General features: G+C 43.7%; 1 protein-coding gene and 1 long non-coding RNA gene across 6 annotated transcripts in view; both read left to right on the plus strand.

The window, feature by feature from the left end:
* Positions 1 to 20,721, plus strand: part of nlk2 (nemo-like kinase, type 2) — an 85,593-nt gene that overhangs the window by 16,024 nt on the left and 48,848 nt on the right. For 4 of the 5 annotated variants that reach the window (XR_009714637.1, XM_061280403.1, XM_061280402.1 and 1 more), the window contains exons 4-7: positions 1,283 to 1,389; positions 1,541 to 1,626; positions 2,162 to 2,371; positions 13,685 to 13,786. Coding sequence is in view for 4 of the 5 variants with exons in the window: in XM_061280403.1 (XP_061136387.1) it covers positions 1,283 to 1,389; positions 1,541 to 1,626; positions 2,162 to 2,371; positions 13,685 to 13,786 (505 nt within the window). In the remaining variant the exon portion in view is untranslated. Of the gene's footprint in view, positions 1 to 1,282; positions 1,390 to 1,540; positions 1,627 to 2,161; positions 2,372 to 13,684; positions 13,787 to 15,684; positions 16,479 to 20,721 lie in introns of those variants that run through there. The other variant, XM_061280404.1, reaches the window with a different exon arrangement.
* On the plus strand, positions 2,378 to 5,371 carry LOC133155246 (uncharacterized). The gene is made up of 2 exons (XR_009714642.1): positions 2,378 to 5,103; positions 5,177 to 5,371. It is a non-coding gene; the product is annotated as an uncharacterized LOC133155246 (long non-coding RNA).

Below are 20,721 nucleotides of genomic sequence, written 5' to 3' on the forward strand. Positions count from 1 at the left end.
TACAGTAATCCCTCGCTACGTCGTGTTTCCTTTATCGCGGCGTCACTACATTGCAGATTTTTTTTCCAAATTAAAAAAACATTTAAAAGTCAAGATAAAACAGCTAAATTGAAGAAACATGTGTTTAACCTTTAGGACAATGGTTCCCAAACTTTTGCAGGCTGGCGCCCCCCTGGCTCCCCAGTGAATTCCTAGCCCCTCCCCCCCACAGACACATATGGAAACAAACACCTCTTTCTTGATATTTGGTATGCTGCAATTTGAAAATAGAAAGGTTAAACACAAATGTGTATTTCACAAATAAAACTCAATTTAGTAAACCAATTTATTTTTTAGCAGTTTTAACTGTTTCAGCAACATAGATTGGTAAATAAACATTCCACCAGTAACCTTCATTGTCTCACACTTAATATTAATCGGATGGATGTGCTTGGTGCAGGGATATAAGCTTCTCAACATCAGGCTGGAACTCACTAAGAAGAAGTCGTAGATCCCTGCGGTCAGTAATTTTCAGTCGGTTTCTTTGCATGGAAAGAAGCAAGGCGACTGCACTGAAGCCCCGTTCTACTACATATGATGTTGGGAAGGCAATAAAGTACATCTTGACCTATGCTGTCGGATCTGACTGGGCCAGAGCGGCGTGTGGTAACCGGACCCTGATGCGTCGTCCACTGACTCGTCCTGCTGCACGTGTTGTGTACAAATCGTCAAACAAACGTTCAAACTTCTGACTTCGACTTCGACTTCGGACTGCCGCCCCCCTACCGCCGCTTTCTTCCCCACCGCCCCCCCCCAGATCTTTCCACCGCCCCCAGGGGGGCGGTACCGCCCACTTTGGGAACCACTGCTTTAGGACGATGTAGTATTGCTCCAAATGTTCGTTTACATTCCTTTAGAAGTTTCGCGTGTTAGCACGATCGCGAATTAGCATCTTTCCGCTAACTCGTTACCCTGCTCTGTACTTCTTGTTGGAGACCGTACTTAGCGGATTTCACTTAGCGCGGGTGGTTTTTGGATAAACGAGGGATTACTGTAAACACTTTTACTTTTTAACTTTCGTGTCATGTCTGCTTCTAGGTCCATATCCAGCTCCACATGTGACAATTTTGCTGTGTGTATGTGTGTATATGGATGTATTCATCCATTCATCCATTTTCTATTTCTTATCCTCACTAGGGTCGACTTGGGCAAAAGGTGGATGGTTGACACTTTTTCTGCTCGTATGCCTGCTCGTATGATCATGATTATGTTTTCTAATTTGCCTTAACTTCCAATTGCCCAGATATGTGGTGACTGAACTGATGCAAAGTGACCTCCATAAGATCATTGTTTCACCACAGCCCCTTAGCTCAGACCATGCTAAAGTTTTTCTCTATCAGATTCTACGAGGTAGGATTTCTTTTTTATTATGATTGGTGCTAATGACTTCACTGATTTAACATTTAGAAAAAAAACTTTCCACACGTGTTGTATGGGTGCTTCAAAATACTGCACTGTGAATGTGTTTTGACATTTCATTTTTGTGGTCAACTATCACTAGGATTGAAGTACCTTCATTCTGCTGGCATTCTTCACCGAGACATCAAACCTGGCAATCTTTTGGTCAACAGCAACTGTGTATTGAAGGTTAGTGGGCATGGGACACAATGGAACAGTAAGGCAGATTCCGTAAATTTTGCTGTATACCAAAACCATTTGGGTTTGATACTAAAGATTAGAATGATAAATCTTGAGAGATTTTTGCGGACATTATGTGGACCTATGAGACGGAGATGAGCCTCTTCCAAAATGATGGAAAGAACAAAATGGAAAAAGAGAGCATCTGCTCATGATCTTTTGAGCTTACACACTGATCTTTGTTCTTGTGGGACTGTCTCAATATTATTATCTACCTGGCTTTTGCACATAATGGCTGTAGCAGGAGTGAACTCGGACGACAGTACATTTTTTCACTTGCTATTTGTTTTGTAGTTTAAAGAAGGTATAACTGAACTGACCGGGAGAGCCTCATCCTCCGACAAAACAGTTGTGTAAGCCTGGAAGTAAAAACTGCAGTGTTGTTCTCATATTTTGTTGTTTAAAATCTACCGTAAATGTCTTCACTTAACAGCAAAAAATATGGAATTGAAATTGTAATATTTGCTTTATTATTCTGCTTCAGATCTGTGATTTTGGCCTGGCACGAGTGGAAGAGACTGATGAGTCGCGGCACATGACTCAGGAAGTGGTGACACAATACTACCGGGCTCCAGAGATCCTGATGGGAAGCCGTCACTACTCCAACTCCATCGATATCTGGTCTGTGGGTTGTATCTTTGCTGAGCTGTTGGGGCGAAGAATCCTCTTTCAAGCCCAGAGTCCCATCCAGCAGGTAAACAATGGAACTTAATATACACATTGTGTTCACTATATGCATATAAAATGTAACCTAAACAACTGCATTGGTTTCTTTCATTTCAAAGTCAAAGTCAAAGTCAGCTTTATTGTCAATCTCTCCACATGTCACAACACACAAAGAGACCGAAATTACGTTTTTCTCTATCCCACGGCGACGAGACACATAACACGATAGACATACAAGTACGCGACACAATATAAAACAAGAAGGCAAAGATTCAAACAATCAATAGTAAGAGTGATGAATAAATACTAAATAAACAGATAACACAATAAATAAGAGGAGCAAAACGGAGCCAGCAAGCATAGCGCAAAAATAAAAAACATCATAAACAAAAAAGCACAAACAATAAATAATAAGAGTAATAATAAATAATAAATAAACAGATAACACAACAAATAAGAGCCAGTGTGCATACAGACAGTACAGACAGTAAAAGTACAGGACGCTACGCAGAACGGGGGAGCGAGTTCAGGATCCTAACAGCCTGGAGTATGAAGCTGTTTGAGAGTCTGGTGGTGCGGGAGCGCAGGCTTCTGTACCTCTTTCCAGAGGGCAGAAGCTCGAACAAGGAGTGAGCGGGGTGACTCACATCACTCACAATCGTGGTCGCCTTGCGGGTGAGATGGGAGGTGTAAATGTCCTTCAAGGAGGGGAGCAAAGCACCAGCAATCTTACCAGCCGTGTTCACTATGCGCTGCAGGGCCTTCAAGTTGTAGTCAGTGCAGCCGCCACCCCAAACAGCAATATAGTTTCAATGTTTGAAACTATCAAACATTGTTTGATCAATGTCAGACAAGTTTGATAGTTTCCCTGCTGAGGCTATTGAAAGGAGAATTACTAATGAGGTTGTTCTTGCCTAAGCAATTTAAGCAAGCCTGTCTTTATGTTCTATCTAATCTAGTCTAATTGAAGAGGGAGGAAGATCTTTCGGTTGATAAAAAGCACAAAATAGTCCAGTGCCTTGTGAAAGAATGAAAACGCCAGACATTTTGAGAAAACTAGGTCCTCGTACAGTTAAAAATTAGCGTGAAACTCAGCGAAAACGTCTTCATTCTGACGAAAATTTAAGGAACGCTGTGGGTATAAGCAGACAATCTCGTGGTGTTGCCCACATCTCCTGACCTCAACCCACTTGAAAGGAAGCTCGATAGGGGTTCACAGCACAACATTTTATTCGTTCTTCACACAGTAACTCTTGCATCCTCCAGTGAGGTACATGAATCAACTCTGGATGGACTTAGAATCTCAATAAATGGGAGTTGATAAAGCGATATTCACAACTGCCTTAACCAATCATTGAAAATTGAGTGATCAATAATTGGACACACTTCTGTTTTATGTCTTAAGTAAAGAATCAACTTTTCTAGCTTATCTAAAAACAACATGGGTGTCAAACTCTTTTGTCGTGGGCCGCATTCTAGTCATAGTTTCCCTCGGAGGGCTATTATGACAACATCTTCTATATAGTACACACAATAAAGGCTACAAAATCAATGAACAAAATTTTTAAATCGGAGACCAGTAAAAATATTTCAAATATTTTAAAAAGACAAATGGTAATACAAAAAAATGCTAGCAATATCTCTATTTTTTTAAAGTGAAGACAATATGTAATTTTAGTAATGACACAAATGTCAAATTTGTCTTCGTGGGCCACATAAAATGATGTGGCCGGCCATATTTGGCCCCTGGGCCTTGAGTTTGAAATTTATGGTCGAACCGGAGTTTTGGGCCATCAACACCTATTTACCGTATTTTCACATTTATTAGGCGTGGAAAAAAGTCTTAGATTTTCTTCAAAATGTGCGGCGCGCCCTATCACGCAGTGGTCCCTATGTGTGTTGTTGTTGTAAGGCCGAAGTATTTAAGAGCGCCAGGAGAACGTTAAAGGGAGAATTGTGGGCTTGGATTTGCAGTACGCCCCGCCCTGTGCGTGTGTGTGTCAAAGGGGGAAGTGTGGGCGTGGATTGTATATAAAAGAACGGGTACATGCGTCAGGCAAAACATCGTTGTTGTAACAACAGTGAAAATGGCAAAGAGACACGCTTATCAAGCACAGTTCAAACTGAAGGCCATCAGCTACGTGGAGGAGCATGGAAATCGAGCAGCCGCGAGAGAATTTGAAATCAACAAATCGATGGTTCGCAAGGGGAGGAAGCTGGAAAACAAGCTCCGACAGGTCAAGAAGACGCAGCTGAGTTTCCGCGGATGTAAGGCAAGGTGGCCCGAGTTGGATGAAAGACTCGAACAGTGGATCATCGAGCAAAGAACGAGTGGGAGAAGCGTTTCGACAGTCACCATTCGACTAAAATCAGCAACTCTAGCAGAAGAAATGAAAATTGAACATTTTCAAGGAGGTCCGTCCTGGTGCTTTCGTTTCATGAAACAGTGCCATTTTTCCATCCGGACCAGGACTACGTAGGCGCAGCTGAAAAGCTGGCCATCTTCCGCTCCTACTGCAGCAAACGCATCGACGACAAACATCCAGCCCACCCACATCACCAACATGGACGAGGTGCCGCTCACTTTTGACATCCCGGTGAATCACACTGTGGAGAAGAAAGAGCCCAAGACGATAGCGATACGCACAACGGGATACAAAAAGTCTTCTTTTACTGTTGTGCTTGGCTGCCATGCTAATGGAGAGAAACTGATGCCTATGGTGATTTTTAAGTATAAGACTTTGCCTAAAGAAAAGGCAGGTGAGTTACACCACAATTTGCAAATGGATTGTGGATGCTTGGGCTAACATGTCTGGTGGCACTGTTGTTCAAGCTTTCGTAAAAGCTGGCATCATATCTGAGGAGCCACACGGCACGGAAAGTGACTCTCTCTGACAGTGAAGAAAGTGAACCTGGCACGTCTGTTGGAGATTTAGCGCTGCTGTTCAATTCGGAAACAGAGGAAGAGGACTTCGATGGGTTTAATTGATGACCATTACCGGTAATAAAAATGTGAATACCAAACTCAGTTTTGCTCCCGCTTCATTTTTAAATACGCACACTTGTATGCTTGTGTGTGTGTGTTGTTGCTGCCATGAGAACGTTAACGGGAGAAGTGTGGGCATGGATTTGAAGTGCGCCCCGCGCGCGCGTGTGTGTGTGGTTGTAAGGCGGACGTAGTTGAGAACGCCATGAGAACGTTAAAGGGGGTAAGTGTGGACGTGGATTGTATACAGGACTGTCTCAGAAAATTAGAATATTGTGATAAAGTTCTTTATTTTCTGTAATGCAATTAAAAAAACTAAATTGTCACATATTCTGGATTCATTACAAATCAACTGAAATATTGCAAGCCTTTTATTATTTTAATATTGCTGATTTTGGCTTACAGCTTAAGAAAACTCAAAAATTCTATCTCAAAAAATTTGAATATTTTCTCAGACCAAGTAAAAAAAAAAAAAAGATTTATAACAGCAAAACAAAATCAAACATTTGAAAATGTCCATTGATGCACTCAGTACTTGGTTGGGAATCCTTTTAAACGGATTACTGCATCAATGCAGCGTGGCATGAAGGCAATCAGCCTGTGGCATTGCTGAGGTGTTATGCATGCCCAGGATGCTTCAATAGCGGCCTTTAGCTCATTTGCATTCTTGGGTCTGGTGTCTTTCAGCTTCTTCACAATACCCCACAAATTCTCTATGGGTTTAAGATCAGGGGAATTGGCAGGCCAATCGAGGACAGTAATGTCATGGTCAGTACACCATTTACTGGTGGTTTTGGCACTGTGGGCAGGTGCCAGATCATGCTGGAAATGAAATCATCATCTCCACAGAGCTTTTCAGCAGACGGAAGCATGCAGTGCTCTAAAATCTGCATTTACTCTGGACTGAAACACAGTGAACCAACACCAGCAGCTGGCATGGCTCCCCAAACTATTGCTGACTGTGGGAACTTCACACTGGATTTCAAGCAACTTGGATTTTGCTCCTCTCCAGCCTTTTCTTCAGACTCTGGCGCCTTGACTTCCAAATGAAATACAAAACTTGTTTTCGTCTGAAAAGAGGACTTTGGGCCACTCTGCAACTGTCCAGTGCTTCTTTTCCATACCCCAAGTCAGACGTTTCTGTTGTCTTAAGTTCAGAAATGGCTTGACCATGGGAATACGGCTAGTGTAGCCCATTTCCCGGACACGTCTGTGAACAGTGGCTTTTGATACCTGGACTCCAGCTTCAGTCCACTGTCTTTGAAGCTCCCTCAAATTCTGGAAGCGACTCTTCTTCACAATGCGGTTAAGGCTGTGGTCATCTCTTTTGGTTGTGCAGCGTTACCTGCCACATTTCTCCCTTCCAACAGACTTTTTGTCAAGTCAAGTCAAGTTTATTTGTATAGCCCTAAATCACAAGCAGTCTCAAAGGGCTTCACATAGACAAAAATTGACAATTATTCTCAAAGCATCCCCTGATCTTAAGCTCCCAAAAGGGCAGGGAAAAACTCAAAACCCCTGCCAGGGGAAAATGAGAAACCTTGAGAAGGGACCACAGATGGAAGGATCCCCCTTTCAGGATCACCAGGTTGTAATGGATGCAGAGAGGGCAGAGCGAAGGGCTGCCGGAGGAGCCCTCCATTATCCTGGCAGTGTCTTCGAGGAGGTTGAGCTGCAGTTCCCCCATCCGGAATTGGCCCACGAGAATCCAGATAGCCGCTGTCAGCTTGGGTACCACCTAACCACCTCCCCGGCCGGGGAGAGGGGGGGGGGGGGGAGAAAACAAACTCCGGCCGAATCGGTTAATTAAAGGCCATGTCATACAAATGTGTCTTTAAACATGTCTTAAATGTTTCTACTGAGGTAAGAGTCCTAATATCCATTGGTAGGGCATTCCAAAGCTCTGGAGCCCGAATAGAAAATGCTCTAGACCAGGGGTGGGCAAACTTTTTGACTCGTGGGCCAAACTGGGTTCTAAATTTGGACCGGAGGGCCAAACCAGGAGCAGATGGACGTAGTGTTTGTGTGAAGTAATAGAAGCGACCTGTAAAGGTCATTGCATAAAAGATTTTGGCCTTTAGTAGGTAGTAAAGCATGGATATTCCAAACAAGTTTTTTGAAAACAAATGTGGCCCGCGGGCCGTAGTTTGCCCACCCCTGCTCTAGACCCTGCAGACATTTTCTTGGTCCTCGGTGTCGCTAAAAGGGTAGCGTTTTGCGAACGAAGGTTACGAGACGGAACGTAAGAAACAACTAGGTCGACAAGATATGAAGGCGCTAAGCTATGCAGTGATTTATAGGTTAATAGAAAAACCTTGAAATCACATCTTAAATGGACGGGAAGCCAATGTAAGTTGGCTAGTATTGGGGCAATGTGATCAAATTTTCTTGTCCGTGAGAGCAGCCTTGCAGCAGCATTTTGTACTAACTGTAGACTTTTTATGCGGGACTTGGGAAGACCAGAGAATAGTACATTACAGTAGTCCAGGCGCGACGTGACGAACGCATGTATAATAGTTTCCGCATCACCGGTCGAGAGGATCGGACGAATCTTTGCAATATTACGAAGGTGAAAAAACGCAATTCTGGTTATATTCTTAATGTGCTTTTGAAAGGAGAGAGTTTGGTCAAATACTACCCCGAGATTAGTTACAGTATCGCTCTGAGTAATAGTACGGTTATCTATAGTTATAGCGGTTTCCTTGAATAAGTGTTGAAAACGAGTTGGACCAATTATCAACATCTCAATTTTGTCTGGGTTAAGACCAGGGCTGTGGACGCGGTCGGATTTTTGCACCGAGTCCGAGTCCGGCCTCTTGGCCATGAGTCCGAGTCCGAGTCCGGCTGTCCATTTTTTTCTGTTAATTCATGTGACTGCTTAGTCTTTATTCAAGGCTAATTTAGATCAAAATCTAAATAATTACAACAGTTTTGTGATGGCTTTGTCTTTATTAAACATATAAATGAATACAATAAACAGATACTTTCAAGTTTTAATCATTAATTACACCATTATAGCTCAGACATTTATCTAAACACAAATAATTAGTGACGACCCCTTATTTGGAAAGCGAAAAACCCATGTCGTACGGCGTCAGCACTATGTTGTTTTCAATAAAAACTTGAAGAACTCACGTTTGCGTCAGTCAATTTTAATTTTTATAAAGGATTCTTCTCATTTGATACCATCCGCGTTCTGCCATTGAAGCGGGGTGCATCCAAAGACCAGTCGTACAGACGGAACACTCATTCACTTCACCAAAACGCAACAATATAATCACGTGAGCTCTTTGCATAAACATCGATGCAAAGAAACTCCTCTTTTTGGGTACAGGCTACAAGGAGTATATATTACAAAGGAGACTTTCTATTTAATTGTGATCATCATTCATCCATCCATCCATCCATCCATCCATTTTATTTTATTACTCAGGTATTTTCAAAGCAAATTAATATTGTTGCATTTATTAATTTGCTTTAACATGACAGCACAATATAATTAAAAGCTGACACGATAGCAATGTCAAACGTGTTCATTTAAGAAAAAGCCACACACGTTTTGTGATCAAATCTTTCATAACGAGAATGATTTGAGTGAATTGATTTTACAATTTTTATCCCCCCTCCCCACCATCTGTCACTTTGCTTGGGACAAAAGGAGCCTTCAGAACTGAAATTTCGTCTCAATTATTCATTCAAATCAATTCACTCAAATCATTCTCGTTATGAAAGATTTGATCACAAAACGTTTCCGTCTGTAGACTGGTTTTTGAATGCACCCCGCTTCAATGGCAGAACGCGGATGAATTTAAAGACATCAAATGAGAATAATCCTTTATAAAAATTAAAATTGACTGACGCAAACGTGAGTTCTTCATGTTTTTATTGAAAACAACATAGTGCTGACGCCGTACAACATCGTTTTTTTGCTATAATTCGGTATAATTTGACGTAGTCCAAACTCACCCAAAGTTAAGGTTTCATGGGAATATTATTGTCATAATTGTCTGGACCATATATGATATTTGTTTAATGGTAGTTATTGATAGATCTTGAAGATGTCAAGTTATAGGTGCATATAGCACGTTCATTGTAAGAGGGGAAGAGATGTTGTGTATTTTGGGCTAACTCAAATTCCGTAGTAGAAAAACCCCGGAAGTGGGATGGGCGCATTCTGTGTTGTTGTGGTACGCCCTGTGAACGCACTGTGAGTAAGGAATAAAGCAGTTATCATTCACGTCGTTGTCCGACCTATTCTTGCTATCTAAGAACCTGGAAAATAGTAAGGATATAATATATATCACGGGTCATTACGGCGAGTTTGGTGGAGTTTTTACTGCTTCTTACAACTCCTATCACGCTGACTGTAACCTGACACTCTCTGGCTGCGTCTTGCCTCTTTTTTTTTTATTGTCGGACTCGGTGGACTCGGTCAAAATCAGCCCTGAGTCCGAGTCCGTGTCCGAGTCCGGCAAAAATGACCGCGTCCGACCGAGTCCGAGTCCCCGAGTCCGAACCGAGTCCACAGCCCTGGTTAAGACGAAGGAAGTTGAGAGACATCCATTGCTTGATGTCCGCAAGGCACGCCTCAAGATTACAACAATCCCGCGGATCTGTCATCGATAACGGGATATATAATTGGGTGTCATCCGCGTAGCATTGAAAACTAATATTATATTTACGTATTATGTCCCCAAGTGGAATCATATAAATATTAAATAGAATTGGTCCGAGAACCGATCCCTGTGGGACACCACACGTAACATTATAGAGCTCCGAGGATGCATTGCCATGAACCACTCGGTGCGTCCTGTTTGATAGATAGGAATGGAACCAGCCTAGTGCTGACCCTGAAGTTTGGCTGGAAGAGGGTCGAGTAAACATGTTGTTGTTTGTTTAGCCGCACTAACCAATTGTGTAAGCCTTTCAAGGGACACGCTTTTAAAATTTGAGAGGGTTGTTGCATGATCATCAGCGTTGGTTGGAATGGTATTCTTGATCTCGTCCCTAATGGATTCAATCTTTTGAGCAAAAAATTTCATGAACTCATCAGCCTAGTGGAAGGAACTATCGGGGGTCGGCTGGCGTAGAGTCAGCTTTGCCATTGTATCAAATAGGTGTTTCGGATTGTTTTTATTGAGATTAATAACTTGCGAAAAATTCAAATTCTTTTGCTAATATAAGCGCATCTTTATATTTCAGGAGGCTATCCTGCCATGCCTGATGGAAAACCTCAAGTTTGGTTAGACGCCGTCTGCGCTCATGCTTTCTATATAATTGCTTAAGCGTACGCGTTTCATCTGTGAACCACGGAGTAGGCAATCTACGGCGAGTTTTCAGACGTAACGGCGCCACAGAGTCAATGGCATTTAACAATGTCGCATTGAATTCATTTGTAAGATTATCAATAGAGCCGGCGTATGCGGGAAATACAGCGGTTGCCGGTGACAGTAACTCAGATAGCGCAGTTGCAGTCATGGAGTTAAAATTACGGCTCCTATAATTCTGATTTCTCTCTTGTCTTTGACAAGGAACTAAAATTTCAAATTTTATTAAGTAATGATTAGACAGAACAGTAGTGTATGGCAGTACTGCTATATTTGAGGTTGCAAGTCCTCGGGATAATACCAGATCTATGATATTTCCATTCTTATGCGTTGCTGCCTGTACAGCTTGCGTAAAACCAAACGTATCAGTTAAAGCCTGAAACGCCGAAGTAAATGGCTCTGACGGTAAATTCATGTGGATGTTGAGATCGTCCATGATAATTATATTATCCGCATTGGTTACTAGATCAGCCACGAATTCCGAAAATTCATCCAGGAAGCCATAGTAAGCCCCGGGTGGACGGTAAATAACAGCAAGATAAAATGACGGTAAAGCGGTGGATCGGACAGTGAGAACATCAAATGTTTTAAATACGTTGCTCGAACGAGGCCTATGTCTAAGCTCGGAATTCGAGATGAAGGCGACACCCCCACCCTTTTTTCGAGGACGCGCCACATGCGAGCTCACAAAATTTGGAGGCGAGGCCTCGTTAAGCGGCAGGAGTTCATTAGGTTTTAACCAGGTCTCGCAGAGACCAAAAACGTTTAGATTATATTCCTTGATGAGGTCATTAACGAGAACTGCTTTTGTATGAAGCGATCTAATATTCATAAAACCGAGTTTAAGTGTAATCGGTCGATCAGGGTGCGTATCTATCGAAGGATATTTAAACGAGATGTGAGTAAGATTGTGTTCTCTAGGCCTGACATCACCTCTTGAATCTTTGTTAGCGCGGTGGGACGATACGACCGTGGGAATCTGATAGTAAATATTTGTTACACATGTAAAATTATCTGAAACAGGCACCGTTTCATCAGCAAAACCGGCAAAACCGGTCAGGGTGGAGTGATTGGATTTGTCTACTACCCCAGTAGAAAGTGTGTTTACGTGTACTGTAGCACTATTCAAAGTTATGTGCATGCTGGAAGTCTAGCCTAGCGCTAGTTAACTTTAGCTTAACAGACTCCAAACCCATCCTGACAGGTGGTCTAATCACCTGTGCCCCTGCTCTAAAGTGACCTGTCATGTGTGGCTCAAACAGTAATCCATATTCCTAGAAAGAGTGAAGGCGCCTTCACGGTTAGGGTGAACGCCGTCCTTCCTCAGCAGGTCGGGGCGGCCCCAGAAGGAGGGCCAGTTATCTATAAAATAGAGTCCCTGCTTTTTACAGAATCCATCCATCCATCCATCCATCGATTAAGAGAGACTAATCTACTAAACCTCTCATCAGTGCCTCTCCCAGGTAGTGGGCCAGAGACAAATACTCGATGCCGACTCTTTCTGGCGAGATCACAAGTCCTCGCTATGTTTCTCTTTGTGATCTCCGATTGCCTCATCCTAACATCAATGGAGCCGACGTGTATCACTATGTCCGAGTAGCTAGTTGTTGGAACTACGCTGTTGACTAGACCTATTGCAAATCAGCTCCCCAAGATTAGCTTCTATGTCGGGTGCTCTGCCCCCAGGAATACACATTACCGTGGCTGGATTTTGAAGCGTAATATTTCGGGTAATGGAGTCACCTATGACCAAAGTACGAGGGCCAGTAGACCGAGATGACTTTGGACGGCTATGCGTCTTACCTGGCTCATCGCGATTAGCAAGCCGCTTGGGGCTAATGCTAACTGGGCTAGCGGGCTGACTACAGTCCGCGTCTGTATCCGCAACATCTACTGTTATCACGCAATTCTGCTCTAACTGGCGGACACGTCCCTCTAGCAGGGACAACCTCTCTAAGAGAAGGGTGCAGTTGGTGCACGAAGTGCACGAAGCCGTACAAACCTCTTGATCCGCAGCCATACTTCGTGTCCGATGATCGACGGTAGACAAACGGCCACGAAGCCTCCGCTCTCCCAGGCACTCCGGCTGCAAAGTAAAAAAGATCGAATGGTGTAATAAAAAGATTCAAACTTACTTTAGAGTCAGGGAGATGAATTCCACGCTGGAGAAAACGAAATCGTCCAAGCCTGAAAAGTATTGGGAGTCTGGGCTGAGAAGGAAGAGGGCGTCCGACAGAGAACGTGGATGTGCTTTGAAACTGCACTCTGTGAACAGCTTGCTCTTTGAGAAATTTCTTTTTGTGTCTTACCCTCCTGATGGAGGGTGTCAATGATGGTCCTCTGGACAGCAGTCAGATCAGCAGTCTTCCCCATACTTGTGATTTAGTTTACTGAACCAAGCTGAGTGTTTTTCAAGGCTCAGATAGCCCTTGCAGGTGTTTCGAGACAATTCAAGTGATTAATTGAAGACCTTACTAGTATACTTATTCATGATCTAATATTTTGAGATAGGATATTTGAATATTCTTAAGCTGTATGCCATAATCAGCAATATTAAAATAATAAAAGGCTTGCAATATTTCAGTTGATTTGTAATGAATCCAGAATGTATGACATTTTTGCTTTTTTAATTGCATTACAGAAAATAAAGAACATTATCACAATATTCAAATTTTCTGAGCCAGTCCTGTATATAAAACCCGTGCCCTATTATCCGTTGCGCCCTATGTGTGTGTTAAACACAGTCATGGCACACAACTGAGACTGTGCCTTTTATTACGGTGGGCCTTTTGAACGTGAAAATACGGTAATATTTAGATTTGGTTCTTGTTTTAACATAAAGGCTGATTCAAGGGAGCACCTAATAGTCAAGTCCCTTGACTTTTTTTTTTTTTTTATTGGTTTCCCTGGCATGACTCTTTTCTAATGTGCTATATTTACATTTGTTCTTGTTTTCATATGTATTTTTAATATGTGCCTAAATATTGTCACTGAAATGAAATGAAAATTTAATTCTGTCTCACAATAGCTGGACTTGATCACTGACTTGTTGGGGACTCCTTCTATGGAGGCGATGAGGACGGCGTGTGAAGGAGCTCGTGCACATATTCTCAGAGGACCTAACAAACAGGTAATCAGGAGGCTCTTGTAAGGAATTAGTTTTTCTGTCTGACATGCTGTGTTGTCACATGATATCTTTGTTTTGCTAAGAACCTTTGGACACTTGAACAATGAATGTCAGTACACCTAAAGTGCAAGTATAACACCGGTGGTTGACTATTGCAGAATACATTTCTTTTCTTTTTTCCATTTTGCCAGCACTGGTATTGATTCATATATGTGTTAATCTGCCTCTTGGTGTTTTATGACCAATAATACAGATGTACAGATTTGACCTTAAATCAACAAACTAAGTGATGCAATTGAATTAAACAAAATATTAGTTGTCTTGTCATTCAGTATTTAATGGGAACTGCCATTGGGCGTGACCAATAATGTTTGTCGTGTCAGACCAATAAATTTAACTAGTGGGGTTTTGTTTAAAACAATGTGGGTTGGCTTCTACTCTCACTTGTCTATATCGCAAAGTTGGGCTTGCGACTAGAATTAATTTTTTTGAATTAAGGATTAGTTGTGTGTAATAAGCACTATGCAGAGGAGGATTACAGAGGCTTGAAAATGGAACTGTCTCTCTGACACTGCACTGAAGCCTGGGAACAGTGTCTCTTCCTCTTGGGTGGAGGATGCGGAAATGGGTTTCCTGCCACTGTTCAATCAGCTCTTTGAGGCATATATAAAGACTTCCAGTGTGGAGGATGATGCGGAGGAGCCGACTCAGACCTTTCTAAAGATAGTTGGAGAACTACCATGACAATGACTTCCCGCTGCTCAGGCTTTGCGACCCGTCCCTTTTAGTGGTGGAGGCCATGGTGACTTATAAAGTGTTGTGGGTTGTAGCTTCCCTGATGGTTTGTGAGGCTATTTACACTTATTGTAGAAATGGCTGCTGCTTCATGAGTGTGGTTTAATTGGGTTTAGGTAGGATAGTGTAGGTGCTACAAAGGGCTGTTCAAACTTGAATTAGGGCGGGGGAATTACTGTATTTTCCGGACTAAAAGTAGCTCCGGAGTACAAGTTGCATCAGCCATAAAATGCACAATAAAGGGGAAAAAACATATAGTCAAAGCCAAGTCTGCTTTATCGTCAATTTCTTCACATGTCAAGACACACAAACAGATCGAAATTACGTCCCCACGGTGACAAGACATAGTACACTATTTCCATAAAAGTAAACAACACAAAAAGTAAAAAGAAGGCACAAACAATGAATAAACAAGAGTGATGAATAAATAATACATAAATAACATAATAAATAAGAGGAGCAAAAATGGAGCAAGTGTGAATACAGCAGACAGTCAGAATATAACGCAAAAGTACAGGACGCTACAGGGGGGAGAGAATTCAGGATCCTAACAGCTTGGAGTATGAAGCTGTTGGTGAGTCTGGTGGTGCGGTAGCGCAGGCTCCTGTACCTCTTCCCAGATGGCAGAAGATCAAACAAAGAGTGAGCGGAGTGACTCACATCACTCACAATCGTGGTCGCCTTGCGGGTGAGATGGGAGGTGTACATGTCCTTCAGGGAGGGGAGTGAAGCACCAATAATCTTACCAGCCATGTTCACTATGCGCTGCAGGGCCTTCAAGTTGTATTCAGTGCAGCTACCACCCCAAACAGCGATACAACTGAAGAGGACACTCTCAATGGTGCCACGGTAGAATGTAGTCATGACGGCCGGAGGAGCACTTGCTCGCCTGAGTTTCCGCAGGAAGTACTGGCGGCGCTGAGCTTTCTTCGCCAGTGATGCGGTGTTGGTGGACCAGGAGAGGTCCTCACTGATGTGCACCCCGAGGAATCTGGTGCTGCTCACTCTCTCCACCACAGCACCGTCGATGATCAGTGGCAGGTGTTGGGTGTGACTTTTCCGGAAGTCAACAACAATCTCCTTGTCATCATCTTGTTGATGTTCAGCAGGAGGTTGTTGTCCCTGCACCACGGGGCCAGAAGGTCGACCTCCGACCTGTACTAAGTCTCGTCGTCCCCGGTGATGAGACCCACCAGAGAGAGTCATGTCGTCGGCATATTTCAGCACGGGGTTGCTACTGTAAGTAGCAGTGCAGTCATGCGTCAGCAGCAGGGCTGTGGACTCGGACTCGGGGACTCGGACTCGTCGGACTCTGTCATTTTTGCCGGACTCGGACTCGAACTCGGTGCTGATTTTGACCGAGTCCACCGAGTCCGACAATAAAAAAAATATGTTTAATTTTATTTTCATCATGCTGCTGAGAATGCGCGTAGGAATACTGTCCACAGCCCTGCTTGCTTGTTATGAAGACAAATTTAGTTGTTGCGTGCGTGCCCGCGCCTGCCTGCCTGCGTGTGTGCATTTACAAGACCCACAATGCCCCGCGCGCAGCCAAGGTGGAAGAACCCGGGAGCAGCGAGAGAACAATGTTTTGCCTCTAGATTTGGGGGGGAAACGGAGCGTAAGTTATGATCAATGCGGCCACGTTAAGTTGTACTTAGGCTAATGTTTACATTATGTACCAATGTCAAGGACGATTATGTCACCCAGCTTATATCATTGATGTGTTTCAATAGTTTTGGGGTCGTCACTAATTATTTGTGTTTAGATAAGTGTCTCAGCTATAATGGTGTAATTAATGATTAAAACTTGAAAGTATCTGTTTACTGTATTCGTTTATGTTTAATAAAGACAAAGCCATCACAAAACTGTTGTAATTATTGAGATTTTGATCTAAATTAGCCTTGAATAAAGACTAAGCAGTCACATGAATTAACAGAAATAATGGACAGCCGGACTCGGACTCAGACTCGTGGTCAAGAGGCCGGACTCGGACTCGGAGCAAAAATTTGACCGAGTCCACAGCCCTGGTCAGCAGGGTGAAGAGCAGCGGACTGAGCACGCAGCTTTGGGGGGCCCCCATGCTCAGCGTGATGCTGGCGGAGATTTTGTCGCCAACACGTATCACCTGAGGCCTCTGACAGAGGAAATCCAGTAGCCAGTTGCAGAGGTAGGTACTGAGGCCCAGCTTTTCGAGTTTGCAGATGAGTCGTTGTGGTACAATGGTGTTGAATGCAGAATTGAAGTCCACAAACAGCAATCTCACATACGAGTCCCTTCTCTCCAGGTGGGTGAGGGCTGAGTGGAGGGCAGAGCAGATGGCATCTTCAGAGGACCGTTTGGCCTGGTACGCAAACTGGAAGGGGTCTATGGTGGGGGGGGAGAATGGATCTGATGTGCTCCATGACAAGCCGCTCAAAGCACTTCATGATGATGGGCATCAGTGCCACGGGGCGGTAGTCATTGAAGCAGGACGGAGCAGGTTTCTTCGGCACAGGTACGATGGTGGCCGCCTTGAAACACGAAGGGACGATGTCCTGCTGCAGGGAAATGTTAAAGATGTCTGTGAAGACACCCCTCAGCTCCCCAGCGCAGTCCTTCAGCGCTCGACCCGGGATGTTGTCAGGGCCCGCCGCCTTACGGGTGTTGATAGAGGCAAGCGCCCTCCTCACGCAATCGGCAGAGAGGCACAGGGGCTGCTCGTGCGGAGGGGGAGGGGTCTTCACCGGGCAAGTGCTGTTCTGAGCGTCGAAGCGAGCAAAGAAGCGGTTCAGATCGGATGTTGTCCTCACAGCTCTGCGGCGCGGGCTTGTAGTCCGTGATCGTCTGAATGCCTTGCCATAGGCTCCGTGCGTCCCTGCTGTCCTTGAAGTGGGCGGTAGTCTTGCCGGAGAATCCCCTTTTCGCTTCCTTGATGCCCCGGAACAGGTCGGCTCTTGCTGTTCTCAAGCCAGCCTCATCCCCTGCTCCGAAGACTTTGTCCCTGGCCCTCAGCAGCCTGAGGACAGCCCCTGTCAGCCATGGCTTCCAGTTAGCCCGAGTGACGATGGATTTTGTGTGGGTCACATCATCAATGCACTTCGTGATGTAAGAGGAAACAGAGTCAGTATACTCCTCTATGTCCGTCCAATTGTTGCAAGTGGCCGCCTGCTTAAACATTTCCCGGTCAGTAGTATATATACAGTGCCTTGCGAAAGTATTCGGCCCCCTTGAACCTTTCAACATTTCGCCACATTTCAGGCTTCAAACATAAAGATATAAAATTTTATTTTTTCGTCAAGAATCAACAACAAGTGGGACACAATCGTGAAGTGGAACAAAATTGATTGGATAATTTAAACTTTTTAACAAATAAAAAACTGAAAAGTGGGGCGTGCAATATTATTCGGCCCCCTTGCGCTAATACTTTGTAACGCCACCTTTTGCTGCAATTACAGCTGCAAGATCCTCCCTGAACTTCTGGAGTGAGTTTGCTGCACTGAAAGTAAAGGGGCCGAATATTATTGCCCGCCCCACTTTTCAGTTTTTTATTTGTTAAAAAAGTTTAAATTATCCAATCAATTTTGTTCCACATCACGATTGTGTCCCACTTGTTGTTGATTCTTGACAAAAAATTTAACTTTTATATCTTTATGTTTGAAGCCTGAAATGTCGCAAAATGTTGAAAGGTTCAAGGGGGGCGAATAGTCAAGTCAAATCAAGTCAAGTTTATTTGTATAGCCCTAAATCACAAGCAGTCTCAAAGGGCTTCACATAGACAGAAATTGACAATTATTCTCAAAGCATCCCCTGATCTTAAGCTCCCAAAAGGGCAAGGAAAAACTTAAAAACCCCTACTGGGGGAAAATAAGAAACCTTGAGAAGGGACGACAGATGGAAGGATCCCCCTTTCAGGATCACCAGGTTGGAATGTATGCAGAGAGGGCACAAATGATACAACATGAACATCAATGAAATAAAAAGTGGATGTCCATGTCAGAGCAGAGGGCTGCCGAAGGAGCCCTCAATTGTCCTGGCAGTGTCTACGAGGAGGTTGAGCTGCAGTTCCCCCATCCTGAATTAACCCACGAGAATCCAGATAGCCGCTGTCAGCATGGGTGCCACCTAACCACCTCCCCGGCCGGGGAGGGAGGGAGTGGAGAGGGAGAGAAAACAAACTCCAGCCGAATCGGCCACTACAGGTTAGTTAAAGGCCATGTCATAGAAATGTGTCTTTAAACGTGTCTTAAATGTTTCTACTGAGGTAGCAGTTCTAATATCGGATTGGTAGGGCATTCCAAAGCTCTGGAGCCCGAATAGAAAATGCTCTAGAGCAGGGGTCCCCAAACTTTTTCCTGTGAGGGCCACATAACCTTTCCCTTCTCTGATGGCGGGCCGGTGGCAGTTTGTAACAGAAAAAGTGTGACGATCGTAGGGGAGCTTAAAAAATTATTGTTTTCCAGAAAGCCACACATAACCAAATAACGGTTATTTAATAACCCTTACCAGGTTCTTTACAGAAAAAAAGTCAGGAAACAAATAATAACACTATTAATGAAATAAATAATAACTAAACCCTCTCTGAGTTCTTCACAGAAAAAACAGGAAATAAATAATAACTAAATAACTCTCTCTGGGTTCTTCATAGAAAAAAAACCATGGAACATTAACTTTCTGTTGTGCCATGCACAATCTTAACAGATAAAAGTTCAGCTCAGTTGTCAGAGCAGAACCTCTCTGACACATATGAGCAGTCTCTTAAAGTTCTTGTGTTCCTTCCTTATAATCCTTTTGTAGGTTCCAGTAGGCTTGTAGACACCGCTGTCTTTTTAGTTTTTAGTTTGATAGTGCGTCATAGTCTGGAGTAAAATTTGTTGTGGCAATTCTTAGGCGAGATCCGAGGTGTTGGTCCGTTTACCTCGATCTGTGACGGGTAGATGTTGACGTTCATGTGGCTGAACGTCACGTCGCGTACGTCGAGCCAAATTGGCAACTCTTTTAAACGCTCGGCACTGTGTTCACCCTGCTTTACTTGGGCGACATTTTAACGGAAGGATTCCAGGGGAAGGTTTGTGGGTGGCTTTAGCGCAAAACTGCATCTGAAAGCTCAGCGCGCAAATTACAAGAATGCTGTCGTCACAGCCCACGCTCTAAATTCGGGACTGATACAAATAGAGCGCGAGTGCGCCATGTCAGTACACGCACTTGTGAGTGTGCACCGAGCTTTCTGACACGGCTTCCGGTAGTAAATGCGCAGGCGAGCTTCCCCATCTACTGGGGAAACGCAGTCATTGCAGGCAAAATGAGCAAAAAAAAAAAAAAAAAAAGTTTAATAATACAATTTATTCAGGGTTGGCGGGCCGGATTAATCGGTCCCGCGGGCCGTATCCGGCCCGCGGGCCGTAGTTTGGTGACCCCTGCTCTAGAGCCTGCAGACATTTTCTTGGCCCTCGGTGTCACCAAAAGGGTAGCGTTTTGCGAACGAAGGTTTCGAGACGGAACATAAGGAACAACTAGGTCGACGAGATATGAAGGCGCTAAGCCATGCAGTGATTTATAGGTTAATAGAAGAACCTTGAAATCACATCTTAAATGGACCGGGAGCCAATGTAAGTTGGCTAGTATTGGGGTAATGTGATCAAATTTCCTTGTCCGAGAGAGCAGCCTTGCAGCAGCATTTTGTACTAACTGTAGACTTTTGATGCGGGACTTAGGAAGACCCGATAATAGTACATTACAGTAGTCCAGGCGCGACGTGACGAACGCATGAATAATAGTTTCTGCATCACCGGTCGAGAGGATCGGACGAATCTTTGCAATATTACAAAGGTGGAAAAACGCAATTCTGGTTATATTCTTAATGTGCTTTTGAAAGGAGAGAGTTTGGTCAAATATTACCCCGAGATTAGTTACAGTATCGCTTTGAGTGATAGTACGGTTATCTATAGTTATAGCGGTTTCCTTGAATAAGTGTTGATAACGAGTTGGCCCAATTATCAACATCTCAGTTTTATCTGGGTTAAGACGAAGGAAGTTGAGAGACATCCATTGCTTGATCTCCGCAAGGCACGCCTCAAGATTACAACAATCCCGCGGATCTGTCATCGATAACGGCATATATAATTGGTTGTCATCCGCATAGCATTGAAAACTAATATTATATT

This window comes from Syngnathus typhle, linkage group LG6 (assembly GCF_033458585.1).
Source record: "Syngnathus typhle isolate RoL2023-S1 ecotype Sweden linkage group LG6, RoL_Styp_1.0, whole genome shotgun sequence".
In the NCBI taxonomy this organism is placed as follows: Eukaryota; Metazoa; Chordata; class Actinopteri; order Syngnathiformes; family Syngnathidae; genus Syngnathus; species Syngnathus typhle.